General features: G+C 44.9%; 2 protein-coding genes across 2 annotated transcripts; one reads left to right on the plus strand and one right to left on the minus strand.

Moving 5' to 3' along the window:
* The first annotated feature begins 1,458 nt into the window (after positions 1-1,458).
* On the plus strand, positions 1,459-9,670 carry get4 (guided entry of tail-anchored proteins factor 4). Its single transcript, XM_079292952.1, has 9 exons — positions 1,459-1,608; positions 2,501-2,579; positions 3,123-3,204; positions 3,812-3,961; positions 4,296-4,434; positions 4,758-4,898; positions 5,199-5,274; positions 5,760-5,832; positions 6,489-9,670. The coding sequence occupies exons 1-9, from the start codon at positions 1,469-1,471 to the stop codon at positions 6,578-6,580; spliced, it is 972 nt and encodes a 323-aa protein (XP_079149078.1). The 5' UTR covers positions 1,459-1,468; the 3' UTR covers positions 6,581-9,670.
* A 193-nt stretch (positions 9,671-9,863) lies between these two features.
* vps35l (VPS35 endosomal protein sorting factor like) lies at positions 9,864-18,713 on the minus strand (the record flags this gene model as incomplete). Its single annotated transcript, XM_079292893.1, has 30 exons — positions 9,864-11,000; positions 11,146-11,295; positions 11,415-11,533; positions 11,670-11,835; positions 11,995-12,134; positions 12,337-12,451; positions 12,589-12,666; positions 12,743-12,841; positions 13,206-13,269; positions 13,518-13,598; positions 13,715-13,800; positions 13,877-13,939; positions 14,029-14,109; positions 14,206-14,259; positions 14,337-14,453; positions 14,635-14,746; positions 14,924-14,970; positions 15,097-15,297; positions 15,387-15,480; positions 15,697-15,744; positions 15,921-16,017; positions 16,130-16,186; positions 16,269-16,353; positions 16,467-16,595; positions 16,996-17,075; positions 17,337-17,361; positions 17,439-17,558; positions 17,773-17,955; positions 18,164-18,263; positions 18,697-18,713. 30 exons carry the CDS (start codon positions 18,711-18,713, stop codon positions 10,902-10,904), a joined length of 2,907 nt encoding a protein of 968 aa, XP_079149019.1. The 3' UTR covers positions 9,864-10,901.
* Positions 18,714-18,996: the final 283 nt, after the last annotated feature.

Here is an 18,996-nt window from a genome sequence, read left to right on the forward strand (position 1 = left end):
TTAAACAACTAGGATGTGAGTCGGCTCTTCCACAGACAGAAGATGAAGAAGGCACCAGGCCCAGACGGTGTGTCACCCTCGTGCCTGAAAGTCTGTGCTGACCAGCTGACCCACCTCTTCGCACAGATCTTCAACCGATCACTGGAGCTGTGTGAAGTCCCCTCCTGCTTCAAACGCTCCACGATCATCCCGGTCCCCAAGAAATCCTCCATCACAGGATTAAATGACTACGGGCTCGTCGCCCTGACGTCTGTGGTCATGAAACGCCAGCTCAGGAAGTTCAACCTGCCTCAGGAGCTGCTGGTCCTGTTTTACTCAGCCTCATCCAGTCTATTCTCTGCTCCTCTATCACTGTGTGGTTTGGATCGGCCACCAAACAAGACAGAAACAGACTACAACGGATTGTCAGGTCTGCAGAGAAGATCATTGGTTCCAGCCTGCCCTCCATCCTGGACTTGTTCACCTCCAGAGTCAGGAAACGGGCTGGAAAGATCACTGCAGACCCCTCACAAAATAAGATGCAAATTGTTCAATGTCTCGTTTTCATGTATAATTTTCCATAACTTGTGAGGGTAAGAAATAAGGGGTCATGTTTATATTTATTGTAGAAAAGATTTTCAGCACCTAGAATGAGTCCATATCTTTTTGGTGTAAAACCTCAAAAATAAGGTTGTCTTTGACCTTTATAATGTTTCCATCATCTGTAATCCTCTGCAAGTACTCTCAAATAACTCTTCATCTCTTCATGTCTTTATTACAACATCATTCATGGTGCATGACGTGGCCAGTGGGAGCAGCAGTTTACTCTGTGACATCACCATGCCTGTAATTTCTTTGCATTCTTGGATTTGACCAGTCTGTTGTGGGTGCCCCAGCTCTACAAGTGTTACAATCAGTGGAATGATTTAAAATTAAGTAGTTAAACCTTTGACAGTAGCCGACAGTATGCTAAATATTTGTAAATGATAAGAAACTGTTTGTGTTTCACAGTGTGAATTCAGCTAAAATGGTACGAAATAGTGCGTGTTTTTGACACACTGTCCCCTACATGGCAGGTAAAAATTATTAATACAAGTATTAGTGATTTTTTAAGAGCATAAACTGACACACGGAATAGTGTCGCCTAAATATTTCACCTATATTGAATAATAGGGAACGAATAATGCTTGGCTCGAGGGGGAGACAACTAAAACGCACCTCATCAAGCCAGATGATCATGACCATGACCGGGATCTCTCACTAACCCAAAAATAATTGTATTTTCCCCAACCCCTTATAACGATGCTGCCTTCAGGGTGCATGGCATGGATGTTGCCGTCACAAGGTTTCATGAACTGTGCGGTTCACACTCCTCTCAACCAAATAACCGCAACACACCGGCTACGGCAAGCGAGGAGGGTCTGTTTTGTTTATAGCTTTCCGGTTTCCCACTGAAAGCACTTGGCTCGAGTGCTGCTGCGGAGCAACAATGTCGGAGCAGGAGTCTCTGAGGTGCTCCAGTGCCAGAAACCGTGGAGGCGTACAGAGGGTTGAAGGAAAACTGCGAGCCAGTGTAGAAAAGGGGGATCATTATGAAGCGCATCAGATGTACAGGACTTTATTTTTTAGGTAAGACTTCGTCTCGTGTTAATATGTGCAGTTGTAGCTGTCATTTGGCTTTGGGGCCTGTCTGTTCCAGATCATTCCACTGTCAACCTTGCTTACACGTCTGTCCGTTTGTGATTGGCTGAATTCACCGCGGACCCACCCACTCATCTTGGTCCGTCGGTTTGTGTGAACACTTGTGCTGTCAATCTATAATCACGGAATGGGACTGCTAACTACTGCTAAGTAGCTTGCTAGCTACGTGTTTAGCAGCACAACTAATGACAGACCTGCTATTACAACAGCCAAAGCACCCGTGTTTATGCGTTATCGGAAAAGATACTTCACATGTAACGTTAAATTAACAGAATATAGCGGTTAACTGCGTTGTTAACCTAAACGTGTGTTGAAGCTATCCAGCTGTGTTAGCATTTAGCCAGTTAGCCACATACTGCACCGCCACAGTCTGAACTATGATGGCTAACGTCAGACATGTTTTGCCTCCTGCCTCGTATATTTATGTATGTATTGTACTTTATCTGCCTGACGCATAGTTTTAATAACGCAGATGATTTGTTCTGAATCCAATCCAATTGAAGCTAATCCTCTGTATCAGAGAGCGAGTTTGTTACCCTTCTATTAACCTCTTCGTCATTGTCTTTCTCATGACTAACGTTGGTAATTACAATAGTATCTCCTGGAATTATCTCATACGGGCCCGATGGGGAGTCTAAAAATGCTGCAGCTGAACTGTGGTGTCAAAGAAAGTTATATATTCATTGAAACCATCGTGCATGTATCTTATCTTGTAGCCCAATGCAGGGAGGGTCTTGAGTGATGCATAAGGCTTGTGTCTATCTTGATAAGCAGCCGTTATCTCGTGTGTAATGCTGCTGACGCTCCTGTCCCTCCTCAGGTACATGTCGCAGGCTAAACATGCCGAGGCCAGGGAGCTGATGCACAACGGCGCTCTACTCTTCTTCAGCTACAACCAGGTATACATGCTGCACGTGATCTCTGCTCGATTGGCTGGCCTGTTATGTCCCATGGCAGGTTTTGCTTTTAAAGTGTCCACTTTGTTTATGTACACATAGCAGATAGGGGAACGATAATATCATGGTTTAAAGCAGTATTGTTGATGGACAGTATTTGTCTACTTTAGTATAGTTGTAATACCAGAGTAGTGTCTATAAGCTTGTGATTCACAAGTGAAACCGCACATGTAAGAATAATTTTTGTATGGAGTCCATCTTTGTGTGCAGAATGCTGATGTTGACATCAGATTATTACTGGTCACACTATGAATACACTTTGTTTTTAGAGTAGTAGTTTAATGTAAGCATCCAGACAGAATTTATTGTGCTTGTAAATTAAGCCAGGAATCCGTTAGACACCAGTTTGCTAGTTCGGTGATGGAATTCATGATTTAATGATTGATTAAGCTTATTCTCCCAGCTGCCAATTGCTTTTGCAAAAAATATCCAATTCTTTAGAAATGATGGAATCAAAGATACACTTAATTGTGTTTTCATCTCCAGCAAAACAGTGCAGCAGACCTGTCCATGCTGGTACTGGAGGTGTTGGAGAAATCTGAGACAAAAGTCGAAGATGAAATATTAGGTGAGTGGCAGCCTTAAGCCATTGCCATCGTATTGCTACTGCGCTATTGTTAAACATGCATACAGTACCTTCCAAAGCAAGAGCTACACAAATAAGAAGCACATGCATTTAGAATTTTCAAAATTGATTCCGTTGCCTCTGAAAGATACAATTCAGCTTTTTGTGTAAGTGAATATTGTTTAACAAGACGAATGAAATGTATGAAGATATTCTGTACATTAAACGATGTACATTATTTACAGTAGTATGTCCTGATCAATCAGTACCAGTCTTTTAATACGATGAGGCATTTTTGACAGCTGGCATACCCAGAGCGCAGTTGGTGATGGATTGGGCTTTACATACATGGCCAATACAGATCCACGATTGATTGGCCTTGATGCTGTTAGAGATATGCTGGATTTCTTTGGGACAGCTCTAGTCTGTGATGTGATACCTTTTTTAAAATTTTAAAATTTTAATTTTTTTTAAATTTTAATTATATAAATACTGCAGCATTAAATTGTCGTGACTTTCAGAGAAGACCGCCTTTCCCACGGAGGGGCATAGAAGGGACATCCTCTGATGCTGTTGGGGTTGTGTGTCTTTGCATATGTGATTGTTGCAGAAAACCTGGCTGAGCTGTTCAGCCGGATGGACCAGAACTCTCCAGAGAGAGTCGCATTTGTGTCCCGAGCCTTGAAATGGTCCACAGGAGGTCCCGGCAAGTTGGGTCACCCAAAACTACACCAGCTGCTAGCTGTCACCTTGTGGAAAGGTAATTATTTAGTTCATTAAATGTAGAGGATAATAACGCATTCAGTTATTCTGAACTAATTGTGTAGTATTAGGTTTTTGGTATTCATAACAGCTCTGGATTTCAAACGTGCATCAAACACACTAAACCTTTTCGAAAATGCTTCTTATTCAATAAAAAATACAAACTACAACATTAACGGAATACTTAAAATCAATGCCGTTTAATTAAAGCAAAAGACGCGTGTTGCAGCGCTATGCTGTCCATCTCAGCCGACAGCGCAGAAACGTCTGGCGGAGTCCTCCCCGGGTCATGTCATGGAGACGATTCAATCCTTCACCTGTTGTGTCTCCAGAGCAAAACTACAGTGAGTCCCGTTACCACTTCCTGCATTCGTCTGACGGTGAGGGCTGTGCACAGATGCTGGTGGAGTATTCGGCGTCACGAGGCTTCCGCAGCGAGGTCGACATGTTTGTGGCGCAGGCCGTCCTACAGTAAGTCAAACGGCAATGTTTGCTTTTGATATCGTCGCAATGTAAAAGGTTAAATGACTTTCTATGTCAGCAAATTTAAGGTGTAGCATTCCGACTCTGTACACGCAGCAGAGAGAGTGGTATTGATGCATCCTCCTCCAGTATGTTTGTCATATCTGTTGTCCGTCTGGCTGCAGTTTCTTTCAAGTGTTTGATCTCTCTGTGTCTCTGGTCGTCTCGCTCTCTCCATTTTCCGTCACATTTTCTTTCCCATCGTCTCCTTTTGTCTTTGTCCCTTTTTTTTCTGTTTCTGTCCTTCTCTTCTCTGATCCTCCGCCCTACAGGTTCCTCTGCTTAAAGAACAAAAACGGCGCTTCTGTGGTGTTCAGCACGTACACAGAGAAACACCCGTCCATAGAGAAGGGCCCTCCCTTCGTCCAGCCTCTACTAAACTTTATCTGGTTTCTGCTGCTGGCAGTGGATGGGTAAGTTTGATTTATTGTGTGTTAACACTCAAGACCCCAGGTATAGATATATTGTTAGTGTATAATTATGACCTTAATGTCTTGTGATGTATTATCGGATATCTGTACAGACACCTCAGCTAGCATTAGCTGACTTCCTACTGCAGCACAAAGCCAACTATAGACTTCATGTAGTGAGGCGACAGTATACAACAGTGTCTGAACCACTGCCGAGCTTGTTCTTCCAGACTTCACAGCAGTAACTTGTTTGAGTGTAATAATGTACAGTATCAGAACGCCTCCTTCTCTTTCTTTCTTTAGGGGTAAATTAACAGTTTTCACAGTGTTATGTGAGCAATATCAACCTTCCCTGAAGAGGGACCCCATGTATAATGAGGTGAGTGTTAACCATACCGCTTGATGGTCAGCTACTTCCTCCCATGAACCACGCATTAAGTAAAGGGACTTCACCGTGTGTGTAATGGTTGGATAATTCTGTCTTATATGTGTTGTGATGAAATATTTCAGTTGTAGTTCAGTGTGTTTTTTGCTGGGGCTGCATATTGTTTCTTTAAGTGATATAGATGGACACGTATTTGTTATACCTGTATTGTTTGGGGTTTAGCTAAATAGCTGTACATTGAAGTAAGTGGGATTGTTTTCACCAGTCGAGGCCGTTCCCTTGATATTGTCAGTCACGCTTTATCTGTAGTTGTGTATTTTCTGTGGCCTTTAACCGGCACACGTTCCTCCCTTAGCTGTAGACTAGACGGGGGCGTAATAACATGTAAACACGTCTTCGGCTGTACTTTTGCACCCTCTTATTCACAACCCTGTCTTCCTCTACCTCCTCCTCCTCGGGACAACTTCCTGGCTCCTCAGTATCTCGACAGAATAGGACAAGTTTTCTTTGGTGTTCCACCCAAACAGTCTCCATCATACGGTGGACTGCTAGGTGAGTGAACCAAGGCTTTGTACGTTGGAGCGCATTATTTTCACATAATTTACTGGTCGTCTGTAAGATGAACTACATTTAGCTCCCTGTATGATCTTATCACAAGTTTAAACCCCTCAGGTATCACAGATCAGGTGTGCTGCATTACATTTATTGAATACTCAAACGTGTATTGATGTATGATGGTTTATTGAAGACATTAAATGATTAGTTTGGGAAATATGCTCCTTCGCTGTCTTGATAAACGTTAGATGGAAGATGGACGCCACTCATGTCTGTACAGAAAATATGGAGCTAAATATTATCTGGATGCAGTGACTTCCTTTCGTCTTGTAGGCAACGAGTGGAGATGTGAGTTTGTAGTGAGCATTCGAGGAGTTACCTTAGAGCAGAGCCAGGCTGGCTGGACTGGGGGAACCCTACTTTCCAGTCTTTATGCTAAACGAAGCTAACTGGCTGCTAGCTCCAGCGATACATTTCTCACTACAGACATGAGAGTGCTGTCAGTCTGCAATGCAATGTGTGTAACTATTCCTTTTCAAATGCTCCACATGATATCTAAACACCCTTCAGAAGAAGCTCTCGGCACAAAGTGCTGTCGTACAGTGTAAATGATTGCACGCACAGCGTGATGATCACTGTGTCGCGTCCTGCAGGAAACCTGCTGAACAGCCTGATGGGTTCGGGCGAGGACGACGACACGGCCGACGAAGCCCAGGAGGACAGCAGCCCCATAGAGCTGGACTGAGCCGGCCCCAGGACAAAGAGAACAAACGAACACGCACACAAAGAGAGGAAGACCACGCTGCCTCCCTCCTTCACCTCCACAACAAAGGGTTGGGCGATGGCACCGGTCTGTGTTTTCAGAGGCGTGCCGTTTCCAAAAAAATAACCCTTCCCAGTCTTAAAATCAGAGCAAGTATCAGGCTGCCAAAATATCCCTCTGAGCAGTGCCGGGACTGACTGCGCCAAACTGCAACCTCTTCCCGTGTTGCATTATTGTGAGGTTATAATATTGTTTTCTTTGAATCATTGCTTTCGTTAGTGTGGGACTCTTGCTCTCTGTGTGGGGTGTATGATTTTGAGAGATAACAAACTGCCCTCTCCCTGTGACAACGTGCTCCAAAGAGCCGGGGAAGGTTAGTCTCCCGGTGGAGAGGGTAGCGTCACCAGAACACCTTCTTCATAACGATGACGTCATTAGAAGACGGTTTAGTCAACTCGACTCGCTCAAAGTATTGAACTGTTTTTGTTTGCCAGACAGCCACACGGAGCTCGATCAGAGCCCTGCTGTTGCTGCAGTTTTCAGCAACGTTCTTGTTAACAGTCTCTTCTTTCGGTCGTAAATTCAAATACTTGTAGTCGATGCCGTCTTACGGTTTCTCATCTCTTTGTCCAGTATATGGACAAAAAGACGACAGTCATTATCGGAGGTCATCTTGCACCTTGAATCTCAACCAAACAAGCCCACAGGTCATAGTGGTGGCGGTCATTTCTATTTCAGTGGATTACTGCAGACGTAGAGCTGTCTGTATACAGACGTATAATAGCTCTATTGTAGAGGTCCCACTTTTTACTGTGCACTTACTGAACTGCTGCCGTTTGCATCCCCAAGAGGAATTGTGTAAAAAAACAACAACAATAATCTGATTTTGGCTTTTTAATTATGTTTTTGTTCTTTTACAGTTGCCAAGTCAAACTGTCCACCAGTGTTTAAAGCACCTACTGTTTGTCGGCTCTGGCTTCCTGTCTGCATTTCGCTGTGAAAAATAAAAAGTTAAAGTCTGTAAAGTGATCTTTGAAAATACAAACGAGAGCTTCTGTTGGAGTGAGTTTAGCTTGTTATGTTACAGAATGCTAATATCTAAACCAGATGTTTACCGTTTCTGATTTAGTCTTTAGTCGCATTCCGTTTTTTTTTTTGTCTTCCTGTTAAACAAGTGGATCAGTAGCCCCAACATCAGTTCAGCCAGTGCACAATCAGAAGTGTGATTTTAAACAATAGCTGCTGTTCATCAGTGTTCACTCGATCAGCCCAGAACACTCGCTGCTCGTTCCTCTTCACAGCTTTCTTTTCTCACATATTTCAGTCTTCAGCATCTTTTTGTCCTCGTAGGGACATTCCATCAGTCCAGGTCTTGTCAGTTTCAGGATTCAAATTTTAGGTAAAAAGACTCAACTGTGCTCCAGATAATCTTAAAGGATTATACCCCCCCCCCCTTTGAAGTCCACTTTAAACTTAATACCAGGAAAGTCCAGGTTCAGAGTAATTATTGACTTCTGTGTGGGACTGAACACCAAAGTGGCCAATACTAAATAAGAAATGAAAAAGATACTAGTTTGAATATGTAAAGCATTTAAATATACAAAATCATTTCTTGGTAAAATGAACTGATTCGGGAATATTATTCTAGGGTTCCTTTATTAATGAGGAAACACGTCACTGAAACAAAGGATGACGAAATCCAATGAATATTAGCTGTTGAGTACGTAACAGGTTATTTGGGTCCTTTTTTAACTTTTTACTCATTTACGTAATTATTTGTTTGATAAACTTTAATATCGGCCATTTTGGCATGCCGTGCAGAGGGACGGATAGAATAGTGCTGTCGCTGCACTCTGCTGTGACTGCGTCTGATGTTGAAGACGCAGAGAAAGAGACAGTGGCAGTCAAGGGGTTGAAGAAAAATGCAAATGCATATTTAAAGACTCCGTTTTAACTATTGTGTTTCAGTCATAAGTCCCATTTCTCCTGAGCGGCTCTTTGTGCAGGCGTCTCCGTTAAATCACAGCGGTCTACCGTTTAAAGCAGGGGTCTCAAGCTCCCGGCCCGCGGGCCGAATCCGGCCCGCCACGTCCTTTTATGTGGCCCGCGAATCCACCAGCAAAAAAAAAGTTACATTTTTTATTTTATTTTTAAAGTTAGACTTGATAATAAAAATATCCCCGTAGTCGAAATTATGAGCTAGAAAGTCATAATGATGAGATACTTAAACATAGAAGCAGCTCTTTGGCTGGTTACTGTACATTTGACATGGAAATGTATTGCGAGTACATTGAAGACTACTTTAAACGTGGCTTTAAAACACATGAAATACTTCATGTGGGATTGTGCAAACGCACCCTTGAAAGGATTTTAAGCTTTGAACAAAGTTATTGTAATAACTTGTTTGATATTTGTCTTTGATATTTTCTTCAATAGTTTGATCTTTGATAGAGTAATGTGGGTTTCTTAACCCTAAATTAAAAGGATTTAAGTTATAACAGAAATGTGCTTAAATATATTTGTACATTCATATAACTGCATGTACAATATTTTTACACTTGAATAAACAATAATCAAATGCAAAGACAGTTATTTACCAATATGTTAGGAGTAGTTACATTTACACAGTCTTAGTTACAACCGTGATGCTGATGTGGCCGGAGTGAAGATGCGTTTGAGACCCCTGCTTTAAAGCTCATCCGAGAACAGTTGACTTTCAGGTTGCTCAGCAGTACACATTTCCCAAGACATCCATCCGTCAAACAACATGACAGAACATGCCCTTCTGCTCGCATACCAAGAGTTTTATTATTCAGTGTCGATTGTCACGTCTTTTTTTTTTTTTGCCAACCTGAAAGTCGGTTTTGTTAGAATTGTCCTTTCATCGTCTGGCAGTAAAACAAAAAGAATCAAAAAAAGGTGTGTGACCAAAGGCCTGTCTGACGTTACAGCTGTTTGCTTTTGTTTTTGATAATATTTTTTGGTTTTTACTAAAGGGGAGTGTTTGCCTCGTCAATGATTCACTAATTAAGTAAATAAACTACAACTGAGAAGAGTTTGAGAATGTCTTGAAACAAATATTGTCCTGTCCTCTTTTTGCATGGCTTCATGGTGCGCATTAACAAAGTGCATGGGTTGCTCAGATGTATGTTTGACTGTAGGATTAAAGAAAATATACAAAAAAAAACATTAAGTTCATAAGATACTTAATAGCAACATATTGGTACAACAAATCAAAAAAGATACATTCATACTGTGTGTTTCAATACATTCACAAATGAATGTTCATTTATTCCAATGGATGAAGAGGACAGCATGTTAAAACACTGATTAAAGCACATTCAGTTGTTTAACCTTTAATTAAACCCCTGTTGTAATATTTTTAGGCCAACTGGGAGCTTATTGTTTCATAAGCTACAGTTTAAATACAACAGGGAAGTTCTGCAACAATTGAAGAAACATTACAATACAGAGGATTGGATTTGGCACATGACCAGAATGTGCTTTTGCGAGATGGATAAGTGATGAGTGCATTTGTTGTTGAATAAAAATGCACAGAGATAAATAGTTACAATTCAAAATCTTTATCATCTTTTAACCTACTTGTTAATTACTGTGAGCCCTGAAGCTGTAGACATGTATTGTTCATGTTTGCACAGTTGAGAGAAGTGAGGCATTGCACTGCAAGAGACACACAATGAAAGGATAGGTCCATCGGAGACAGGAGACATGTTAATGCACCGGGTATCCGTGTGGACCGCGAGGCATTTGCATGTTTTGCATTTAGTTTTAATAGCAGCTCCACCTCTATCTACAATAGTTAGTTTAACTGCAGTTCACAGCCATTAAGATGGCCGGAAGAGGTTCCATTCTCAGAAGAACACTAAACAGTTAAAGCTACTCTGCTGTGGTGTCATCTGGTAACCTCACAATTAGTCCAGCAGAAGCGATAGGTTCCCATAAGCACCTGCATGGACACAACGCATTAACACATTTTAGTCTTATAACATAAAATAAGCTACACACACACATATTTAATTGTCCTATAACAGTGTGCAAGTAGTTCCTATTTTTAGGCTTCAAAATGGCATAAGACCCTCTTTCTGTAACTTCAGTCTACAATTATCGTTGTTATTTTATATTGGTCCAAACCTATTGTTAATATTTCGTGCTAAAATGCGCCAAAACATTCACAAAGTGTCCTCAAGCAAAATGCATTCAGGCATGTTTTCTTCTCCTCCTTTGTGCTTCTGGTTATCTTTTATTTACACAAACATCCTGCAGAGGTTGCGGAGGCTGACGTTCAGGTGCAGGACTGAAGGGCCAGCCTCTGGACCGTATCCGACAGGTGGCTCATGTCAGCCTGCTGAGCCTGGTGTTTGATGTACTCAAGGGTTCTGCCCTGGAACAGAGAGAGGAGACGGGCTGCGCTCACTGAAATGATTGAGACCGTCATCTGGACCAAGTGCAGAAAACATTCAAAGAGTTCTGGGTGCAGCTGCTTGAGAAACCTGGCGAATGTGTTGGAGGTGTGGGTGTGAACTCACTGAGACTCGAGTCTCACAGTGCCCGTGTTTGTGGCTGAGGTTCCACAGGTTGACGGCCAGCTGGCTCAGCTTGTTGTTCCTCAGGTCCCCATGAGCCAGCAGGACACCGAACAGGGAAAAGGCCACGGCACCTTGACGCCGTGTGCTCTGCTGCAAGAGGGCAAAACGATGGTGGTTGTTTTCGTTATTCGATAGAAATCAGCTTCTGGGTGCAGCATGAGAAAAAAGAAAACGGTCTCGCTGGTGGCAGTGAGCCGCTTCTGCCTCACCTCGTCCCGACAGAGGGTCTTCAGATGGTCCAGGATCTGTCCGATCAGAGTCTCACACAGCTTGTTGATCTCCGATAGAAACTTGGGGTCTCCTCCGTAAAGTGTCTCATTGGAGTCGACTGGGACCAGGAAAGACGAAAAAGATCAATTTTGCAGGAAAAACGCTCACAGGAAATCCCTCCACAAACCACTACAACAGCGGAACAGTGACACTGTATGGAAGATATTCCAATGACGCTGTGTGTGTACATGCACCTTTAGGGATGGAGTAGAGGTATGCTTCTTGGCTCATGGCAGCCAGCAGGGGCAGAGCGCTGATGTAGACCCGCACCTTGGCGTCACTGTTGTCCTCCCAGGTGTAATCCTGCACCATGTTGAGCAAACCGCGGACTAGGTAGAGCACGCCATGCTCCGGATGGTCCTGAAAACACATTCACACTCACGCACATGTTGGTTTGGTACTTCATCTCCTTCGACTCACACCCACATCGGAACTCCTAACTGAGCTGCTGGTTTTCCGCTTTAGATCATTTTCCTCATATTTCTCTTCTAAAAAGGCTGAGGAAGGGATTGTGTTTACCGGGACAACCAGCAGCGTAGCCAGGAAGTTGTTGATGAAGTCCAGCAGGAAGCTCTCAGAAGAGCGATGTTTCCCCTCCACGCTGATGGAGCGAGGAACCTCCGGAAGAAGACTGACCGCTGCTTTTAGGAAAGCATCCGCTGGAGGGAAAAGAGAGGGAGGAGGCAGCAAGGAATGAACGAGGACGCGAGGGAACAATAAAAAAGGAGAGAAAATAAAGAAGGAAAAGAGGAAAGAATAGACAAAAAAAGAACGTGAAGAATTGCTGAAAATTGACCTGAAATTGAATGCGCCCCGAATTCTAACACCTCGTGTAAAATGTGAAAGGAAGCAGCTGCTCACCCTGGGAGAGACACTGATTTGCCAACGCAACCTGACCAGACAGCAAATAAAGGCTGAGACGGCTGAAGATGCTGCTGAGAGACGGGATGGTGATGAAACTGTAGGCAGCGCACGCCTGGAGGAAAGAGGAACGATAAGAGTCCTTGAGTCAAAGCATCCGACATCTGAAGCCGACGTTACTCGGCCGCGGCTGAAATCTCATCCCGTGGGATCTCGCGGTGGCCTGCAGTGATCGGATGCGTGTCCACTCACCCTGACGAAGGCCGCCGTTTTGCGGGAGTGACTCCCTCTCATCACCCGACTGGTCTCCATCGCCAGCTGGTTCACCGTCTGGTAAACGACAGGGAGAACACTTGAGGATGCTGCACATGAACGTTGGAACACGCACACATGGATTCATACTGACGTGAATGAGCTGCACCAGCACCGACTCCAGGTTACAGAAGGTGGCTCGCGCCTCCACACAGAAACTCAACTGCTGCTCGAAGTCTCGACCAAAAGAAACCTGAACACGATGACGGACACACAGACAGAATGTGTGAGCGTCAAGAAGAGAGAAAAGACTTCTTACAGATTTACTCAAAGATAGTCATCAATTGACTGTTGCATTGGTCAAAAATCACAACATTTTCCAAACATTTAGAGCTCAAAAGAAATATTTGTCGGTACAGTTTACTCCTTTGTGCGATATAGCTCCATTATTGACTTTTAAAGATTTTTTCAAGGAAATCATTTAACCTTTAAAAAAAGAAACCATTTGGTAATGTTACTGTAAAAGTTACGAATGAATCGTTGGTTTTGTTGACCGTGAGCAACATATAACACCGGCCTTATTTCTAAAGCACAGACAAAGGTCTGAGGAGTCTCACCATGCGGGTGAAGCCGACGATCAGCAGAGCCAGAGATCTTTTCTCGTCCTCCAGAGTGAGAGCGCTGCAATACAGAGAGCAAACAGCTGACCGAGGGAAGGCTGCTGCCGGGGCGGGTCAACAGACGGCAGATGAAATATCTGCCCGTGTTTACAATCTACATTTAAAGAACTGAAACTAAGAAGAAAACAAGGGGTTTCAAATCACCGACAACAACTCAAATCAAAGTTATTCTTGAAATAATGACAAAATAACAAATTCCCCGAGCCCCTATGTCTCTCTCACACACACACACACACACAAATACCCTACTTGACAGAGTCGTGCATGGTCTTGCAGATGTGCAACATGGCGTTGAGGATAACCGGGTCCCTGGTGGGCTCTTCTTGGTGTCTGCAGCAGATGGAGACCAATCAGAAGTCCAACATTTGTAATTTTGTTGTTTGTTTTTTTTGTCACAAAGCAGATAAATCTCATTCATCAAACTCCATCTCTGAGGTGGCTCTTACCTGATGAAGATCTCCATGATGGATCGACACACCTCCACCCTCACACTGTCCTTCTGGAACATGTCTAGAAACGGAAGGAAGCGCTCCTGGGGAACGGAAAAATCGACATTGTGGAACGATAAACTTTTTGGCGGTGCGCGTCTTGAAGAGGCGGTCGCTCACCATGGAGAAGAGGACGGAGAAGTCGTAGAAGTAGGTGAGGATCTTCCTGATCACTGACTGCAGCTGGAGGCGGAACAAGACAAGACAAGAGTCACCACAGAGCGCACGGCAGGAGGAGGCAGGATGGTCCCGTTCGCCAACGAGCTGCTAACCTGAGGATAAGCATCCTCAAACGCCCGGTCAGGGGTCATGTGTTTGATGACGTCAGCCAGAACGGTGTTGACCTCACGTTTCTGAGGGCCAAGAGACAAAAACAATAAATAAATAAGAAAAGGGGAACTTTAAGGAACAAGAAGTGTTACAACTCCTCCCTGCGGCGCTTTACTCACGGAGAAGTGTCGGCAGGTGAACTCCACCCAGATCTCGGCACAGTTGACGTAATCCTAAATACAATCACAGACACAGTCATCGCCTGAATGTGCACGCCTGTGTGAGAGCAGCGTCGTCACTCCTACAGTACCTGGGGGCTGCGGACTTTGGTGACCACCTTCCAGGCTTCATTGAGGATCGTCAGCCTTTCAGATTCTGGGGGGTCGGCACAGGCCAGACTGCGACCCAGAGATCCAAACAACAGATGCTGGAGAGAGGACGACACTCAAGCTTCCACTTTATATTCTCAGCACATTTGGACTATTTAAACCCACACCTCATTGGGACAGGAGACTTAAACTTCATAACCTCCCACGGTTTGCTGTAATATTCCTTCACATATTTACATTTACTGGACCAGCGTATTACACGTGTTCATGCCCTCTGACCTTTGGGAAGCCGGCCTCGTCGCAGTCTTTGATCATCCCGATGAAGTCGGTGGCTCCGGCCGCGACAAACTCTGGCCTGAACGCCCTCATGACTGAATTCAGCAGCAAAGCACTGTGGGGGGAAACAGGAACACGTTGTAATCTTTGCGGTTAAAGGGACATTTTATTTCATGAAGACGTGTACTTTCTGACGTGTACTTCCTGTTCAGAAGCACGTTACCTTTCACCAACAGGAAAGAAGCCTCCCAATGAAATCCACCTCATTATGAGTGTCTTTAAAAGCACTCACTTGTTCCCCAGCTTCTTGCATCTCTCCATCATCTCCGTGAGCAGAGGCTGACGTGGAAACACAAACAGCATTAAAAACACACTTTTCCCACTGAAAACGCCGTCATTTGATATCTTTGGGTTTGAAAAAATGAAGCGAAATAGGTTCTAGTAAAACGGTGCGTGACTGCGTGCCTCTGGAGCTCTGTAGGCGATGCACTGCAGGATCCAGTTGATGGCGGGCGAATAAAGCGTCAGGTACTCGGGCACCTCCACCCTCTGCAGGACCAGCTGGTTCTGGACGCTCTCGCTGCTGATCTGCCGGAAGGCGCCCAGCAGGTCGAAGAAGTTGCGGTTCAGGCTGTCCTTCAGGTGGGGGGCGACTTCCATGCCCACCTGGAGGGAAGGAGCACTGTTATCTCTGGGCCGGGGGGGGGGGGCTCAGAATCAGGGGAGAAAAATGGAAAGACGTGAGCATGTCTCACCCTGCAGAGGTAAGCTCTGGCGTACGCCGCCACCAGGGGGTCTCCGATCCCTCTGATCATGGCCGTCAACCGAGGGAGCGTCTCCTGAATCCCGCTGTGAAGGGTGGAGGGACAGAGGGGGACTACTTTGTTGGGCCGTCGTGACAGATACATCCCCAAATCTTTCAAACAACCATCCAAAAGGTAATTCTGACGGATCAGATACAAAACATTGCTGAACTGAAGAATTGGAGCAAGTAAAGAAGAAATACCAAAAGAACATTGAAGCTAAACGCACTGTGCGTAGACCTGAAAGGGAAACAAAACGAACCCTTTGTTCATGAAGCGGTTGCACTTGAGAATGGCAGCCTCGACGTATCTGTTCGCAGCGGTCAAAGAGTCAAATCTCGACACGAGGTAAGGAGTGCGTCTTTGACGATCGAGGGATGTCACGGAGACAAAGGTAAGATGTAGAAGACGCTCTCTGACAAACTGATGTATCAGCAGATTTAAGCTGCGACGCACTGCTGATGGGGGGGGGGGGGGAAAGGATACAACCTGGGCAGGAGCTCTCTGATGGACGCGATCTTGAAGAACCAGTTGAGGCAGGTCTCCTTCGCCGTGTCGTTCACATCGTCGACTGTGAACGAGTCTGAGGAGGGAGCCAGAGACAGACACGGGACAATACACACCCATCACCTCAGAAGCTTGACAACAAACAACAAAAAAGGTTTGACTGCATTTTTCCAGAGTCTTCTCCGTACCTGGTAGCGGTCGTGGGTCTGAACACATGGTCCAGATTCTGTCGTACACCAGGCGGCCTACAGACAAGCGAGACTGCAGTCAGACAACGAGCAATGTTTTTTTTACTGAACTGAGAGATACGAGGTGTTCTTTACGCACCGAAAGTGTCGAGGATATCAGTGATGAGGACAAACTTGCTGGGGTAGAACTGGATCACGGAGGTGTCGGACAGAAGCTTCGAGCACTTGGAAAACAGATCGCAGATCAGTGTTTATGTTTGTTTTTCTTCTTATATCCAGAGGTGAGCGAGGTGGTTAATGTGACTGAAGGAGCGTGAAGGTTTTGCTGCTGGGTTACCTGGATGACGATCTTCAGGGCTTTCACCTTCTGGTCCGAGGCCCAGGCCTCCTTCAGGGACTGGTTCAGCTCCTCGATGCGGTTGGCGTAATCCTGCTGGGAGAGGTTCAGCAGCTCTTTCTGGGAACCCTGCGCACACACACACACACACACACACACACACACACACACACACACACACACACACACACACACACACACACACACACACACACACACACACACACACACACACACACACACACACACACACACACACACACACACACACACACACACACACACACACACACACACAAAAACAAGTCAGTCCAAAACACATCGGTGCTCTCATGTGGATTCTGTCTGCTTAGCTAGAATGATGTCGACTTCAATGAAAATCTATTGTGTTGATGATTTTTGCAGCTTGTGTAAGCACCAACAGAGGCAGTCAAAGTGTGCCGTTAAAGTACGTACGGTGTATGCATGCAAACGCAAGTAATAGAGCATTTTGGGGACGGATGATTTTGCTATTTAGACAAGAAGGTACCTCCTCCAGATCGTCCAGTTCCTCCAGGCGAGTTCGAACTTTCTCTGAAACAGCGGAGGATCCTGGACTCGGGGCTTTTCCTACGGCGACAACAGGAGTGACGTGTTAGCGTTTGACCAAAGTAAAGACACACACAGACTCTGTGTTGCACAACACTGACACATTACGGCCTGATTAAGTTCACACGGCTAACACGGCTAACATCTGGCTCTTTGGCCGCTCGGCCCCCTGTGTTCACCAGCCAGTGGCTGACTGTGTGTGTCTACTGAGCGTGTGTGAGTTTGTGCTGTTGAGTGAAGTGTGAATGAAGTTGTTACGATGAATACGAATGCGGGTCTTACCTCGGTCCGAACCCATGAAAAGATTCTGTGGAGACAAAGAAATTGGAATTAGGTTTCAGTTCACAGAACCAGAGCAACTTGCTGTTGTGGAGGACGACTCACAATTGAGAGCTTCTCAGTGGTGGTGAACCTTGCCAGGATCTCCCCGCGTTTCGACAACCAGGGCTCAAAGTCCGGTCCAACCGCCTCTTCCTCCTTCTCATTCCTCTTCCTCCCGAGATCCTGGAAGCACAACATCTCTCCTTAAAAAAAACAAACAGGTGTGGGTATCATCTTATTTCCACTTCTGGCTGTGGTAAATAGAGTTTGACTAAATCTGTATCCAAGCTGCCAAAAGCGGATGTTTCCAATTATTCCGTGCAATTTCATATAAAAAAAATTAAAGAAATCAGAGCAGAAAAGCTTTTGGAACAGCATCTGTCTCAGTGTTACAAACCCCAGTGGAGGCGCTGTGTGACATGGCAGGAGCCTCACTGGCCGAGGCTGCCGCAAACATGGAGAGGGGGTCGGTCCCGTCCAGCAGGGAGCTGAGGGGGTCCGGGGGCACCGAGGAGGAAGAGGAGGAGGACGAGGAGGTGCTGCCTTTACGAGCCCCGCGGCGGGTCTTTGTATCGGTCACCTGGGTGGAGAAGAGAAGGGAAGGTCAGCGCTGTAACAGGGACAGCAAAGTAAATGCAAGAAACATCCGAATCGCATTTTTAACAACCTGAACTGTTGAATGTAATTTCTGCCAAATAACATAATAGATTGTGTTTAACTATGCTGACGGTGGAACGGGTGCAGACGCTGTGATGTTGTGACCGTGGGGTGTATGATGAAATGTCTACCATGATGGGTTTGAGGGGGTGATAGTCTCCAAACTCAACCAGAGCAGCGTCAGGACGGCACCTCTGCAGCTCTGCGTCATAGTTGCGTCCGCTGGATCGCCTTGGTAAACAACACACACAGACAGGAGGCCAGATTCAGCACCAGCTTCCAATCACCAGGTGCGCTTACACTGGCAGTCTGAGGTCTCTCACTGTACACACTCACCATAGAGAGCACACTGTTTATTTACAGCTGTTGCAACTGATGCTAACACTAACAACTTTGACACTTCAGCATAGGCTTTGCCAGAATGCAACCAAAGGGGACATTTGATTCAAGGCCAGAGCTATAATACCACTTGTTCATTCTGCATTTGATTGGTAGTGTTATGTTGACAACCTGCAAAAACAAGGTTGCAATTTCATTTGGCACGATCATTATAATGCAGCTCGCGATACTACATGAACGTTCTAAATGTGCACTTAAAATACACGATTTAAGGAAGTGTATGTTGATGAAACGGAGTTTTTTTAAATAGAAAAGAACATCTTACCACTGCACCGCAGCCATTTTTTTTTACAATCACATGACACCTCAGCACTTCCTGGTTATGCCAACTTTTGGGAATGCGCCGTTATTGGTTTCAAATGGGCGATCTGTTGAATATGAATTGTTGTCGTCATACAGGACTGACACTGTGAATACATGACAGAATGATATTTTAAACTTATAACAACGACAGCGTGAGTTAAGATACGTTTTAATGAACCCTTCGAGCAAAATACGACTTCATTACCCAGAACACATTGCGCGCTCTCAAGCAAGCTGCACCGACGAGTCGAAGAAGAAGAGG

Source organism: Melanostigma gelatinosum (assembly GCF_949748355.1).
Source record: "Melanostigma gelatinosum genome assembly, chromosome: 21".
Classification (NCBI taxonomy): Eukaryota; Metazoa; Chordata; class Actinopteri; order Perciformes; family Zoarcidae; genus Melanostigma; species Melanostigma gelatinosum.

Excerpts from the sequence above, each read along its gene's own strand:
- get4 (XM_079292952.1), top strand. The coding sequence starts at position 1,469 with ATGTCGGAGCAGGAGTCTCTGAGGTGCTCCAGTGCCAGAAACCGTGGA. Across the intron at positions 3,205-3,811 it reads AGTCGAAGATGAAATATTAG|AAAACCTGGCTGAGCTGTTC; the intron begins GTGAGTGGCAGC and ends TGATTGTTGCAG. Across the intron at positions 3,962-4,295 it reads AGCTGTCACCTTGTGGAAAG|AGCAAAACTACAGTGAGTCC; the intron begins GTAATTATTTAG and ends TTGTGTCTCCAG.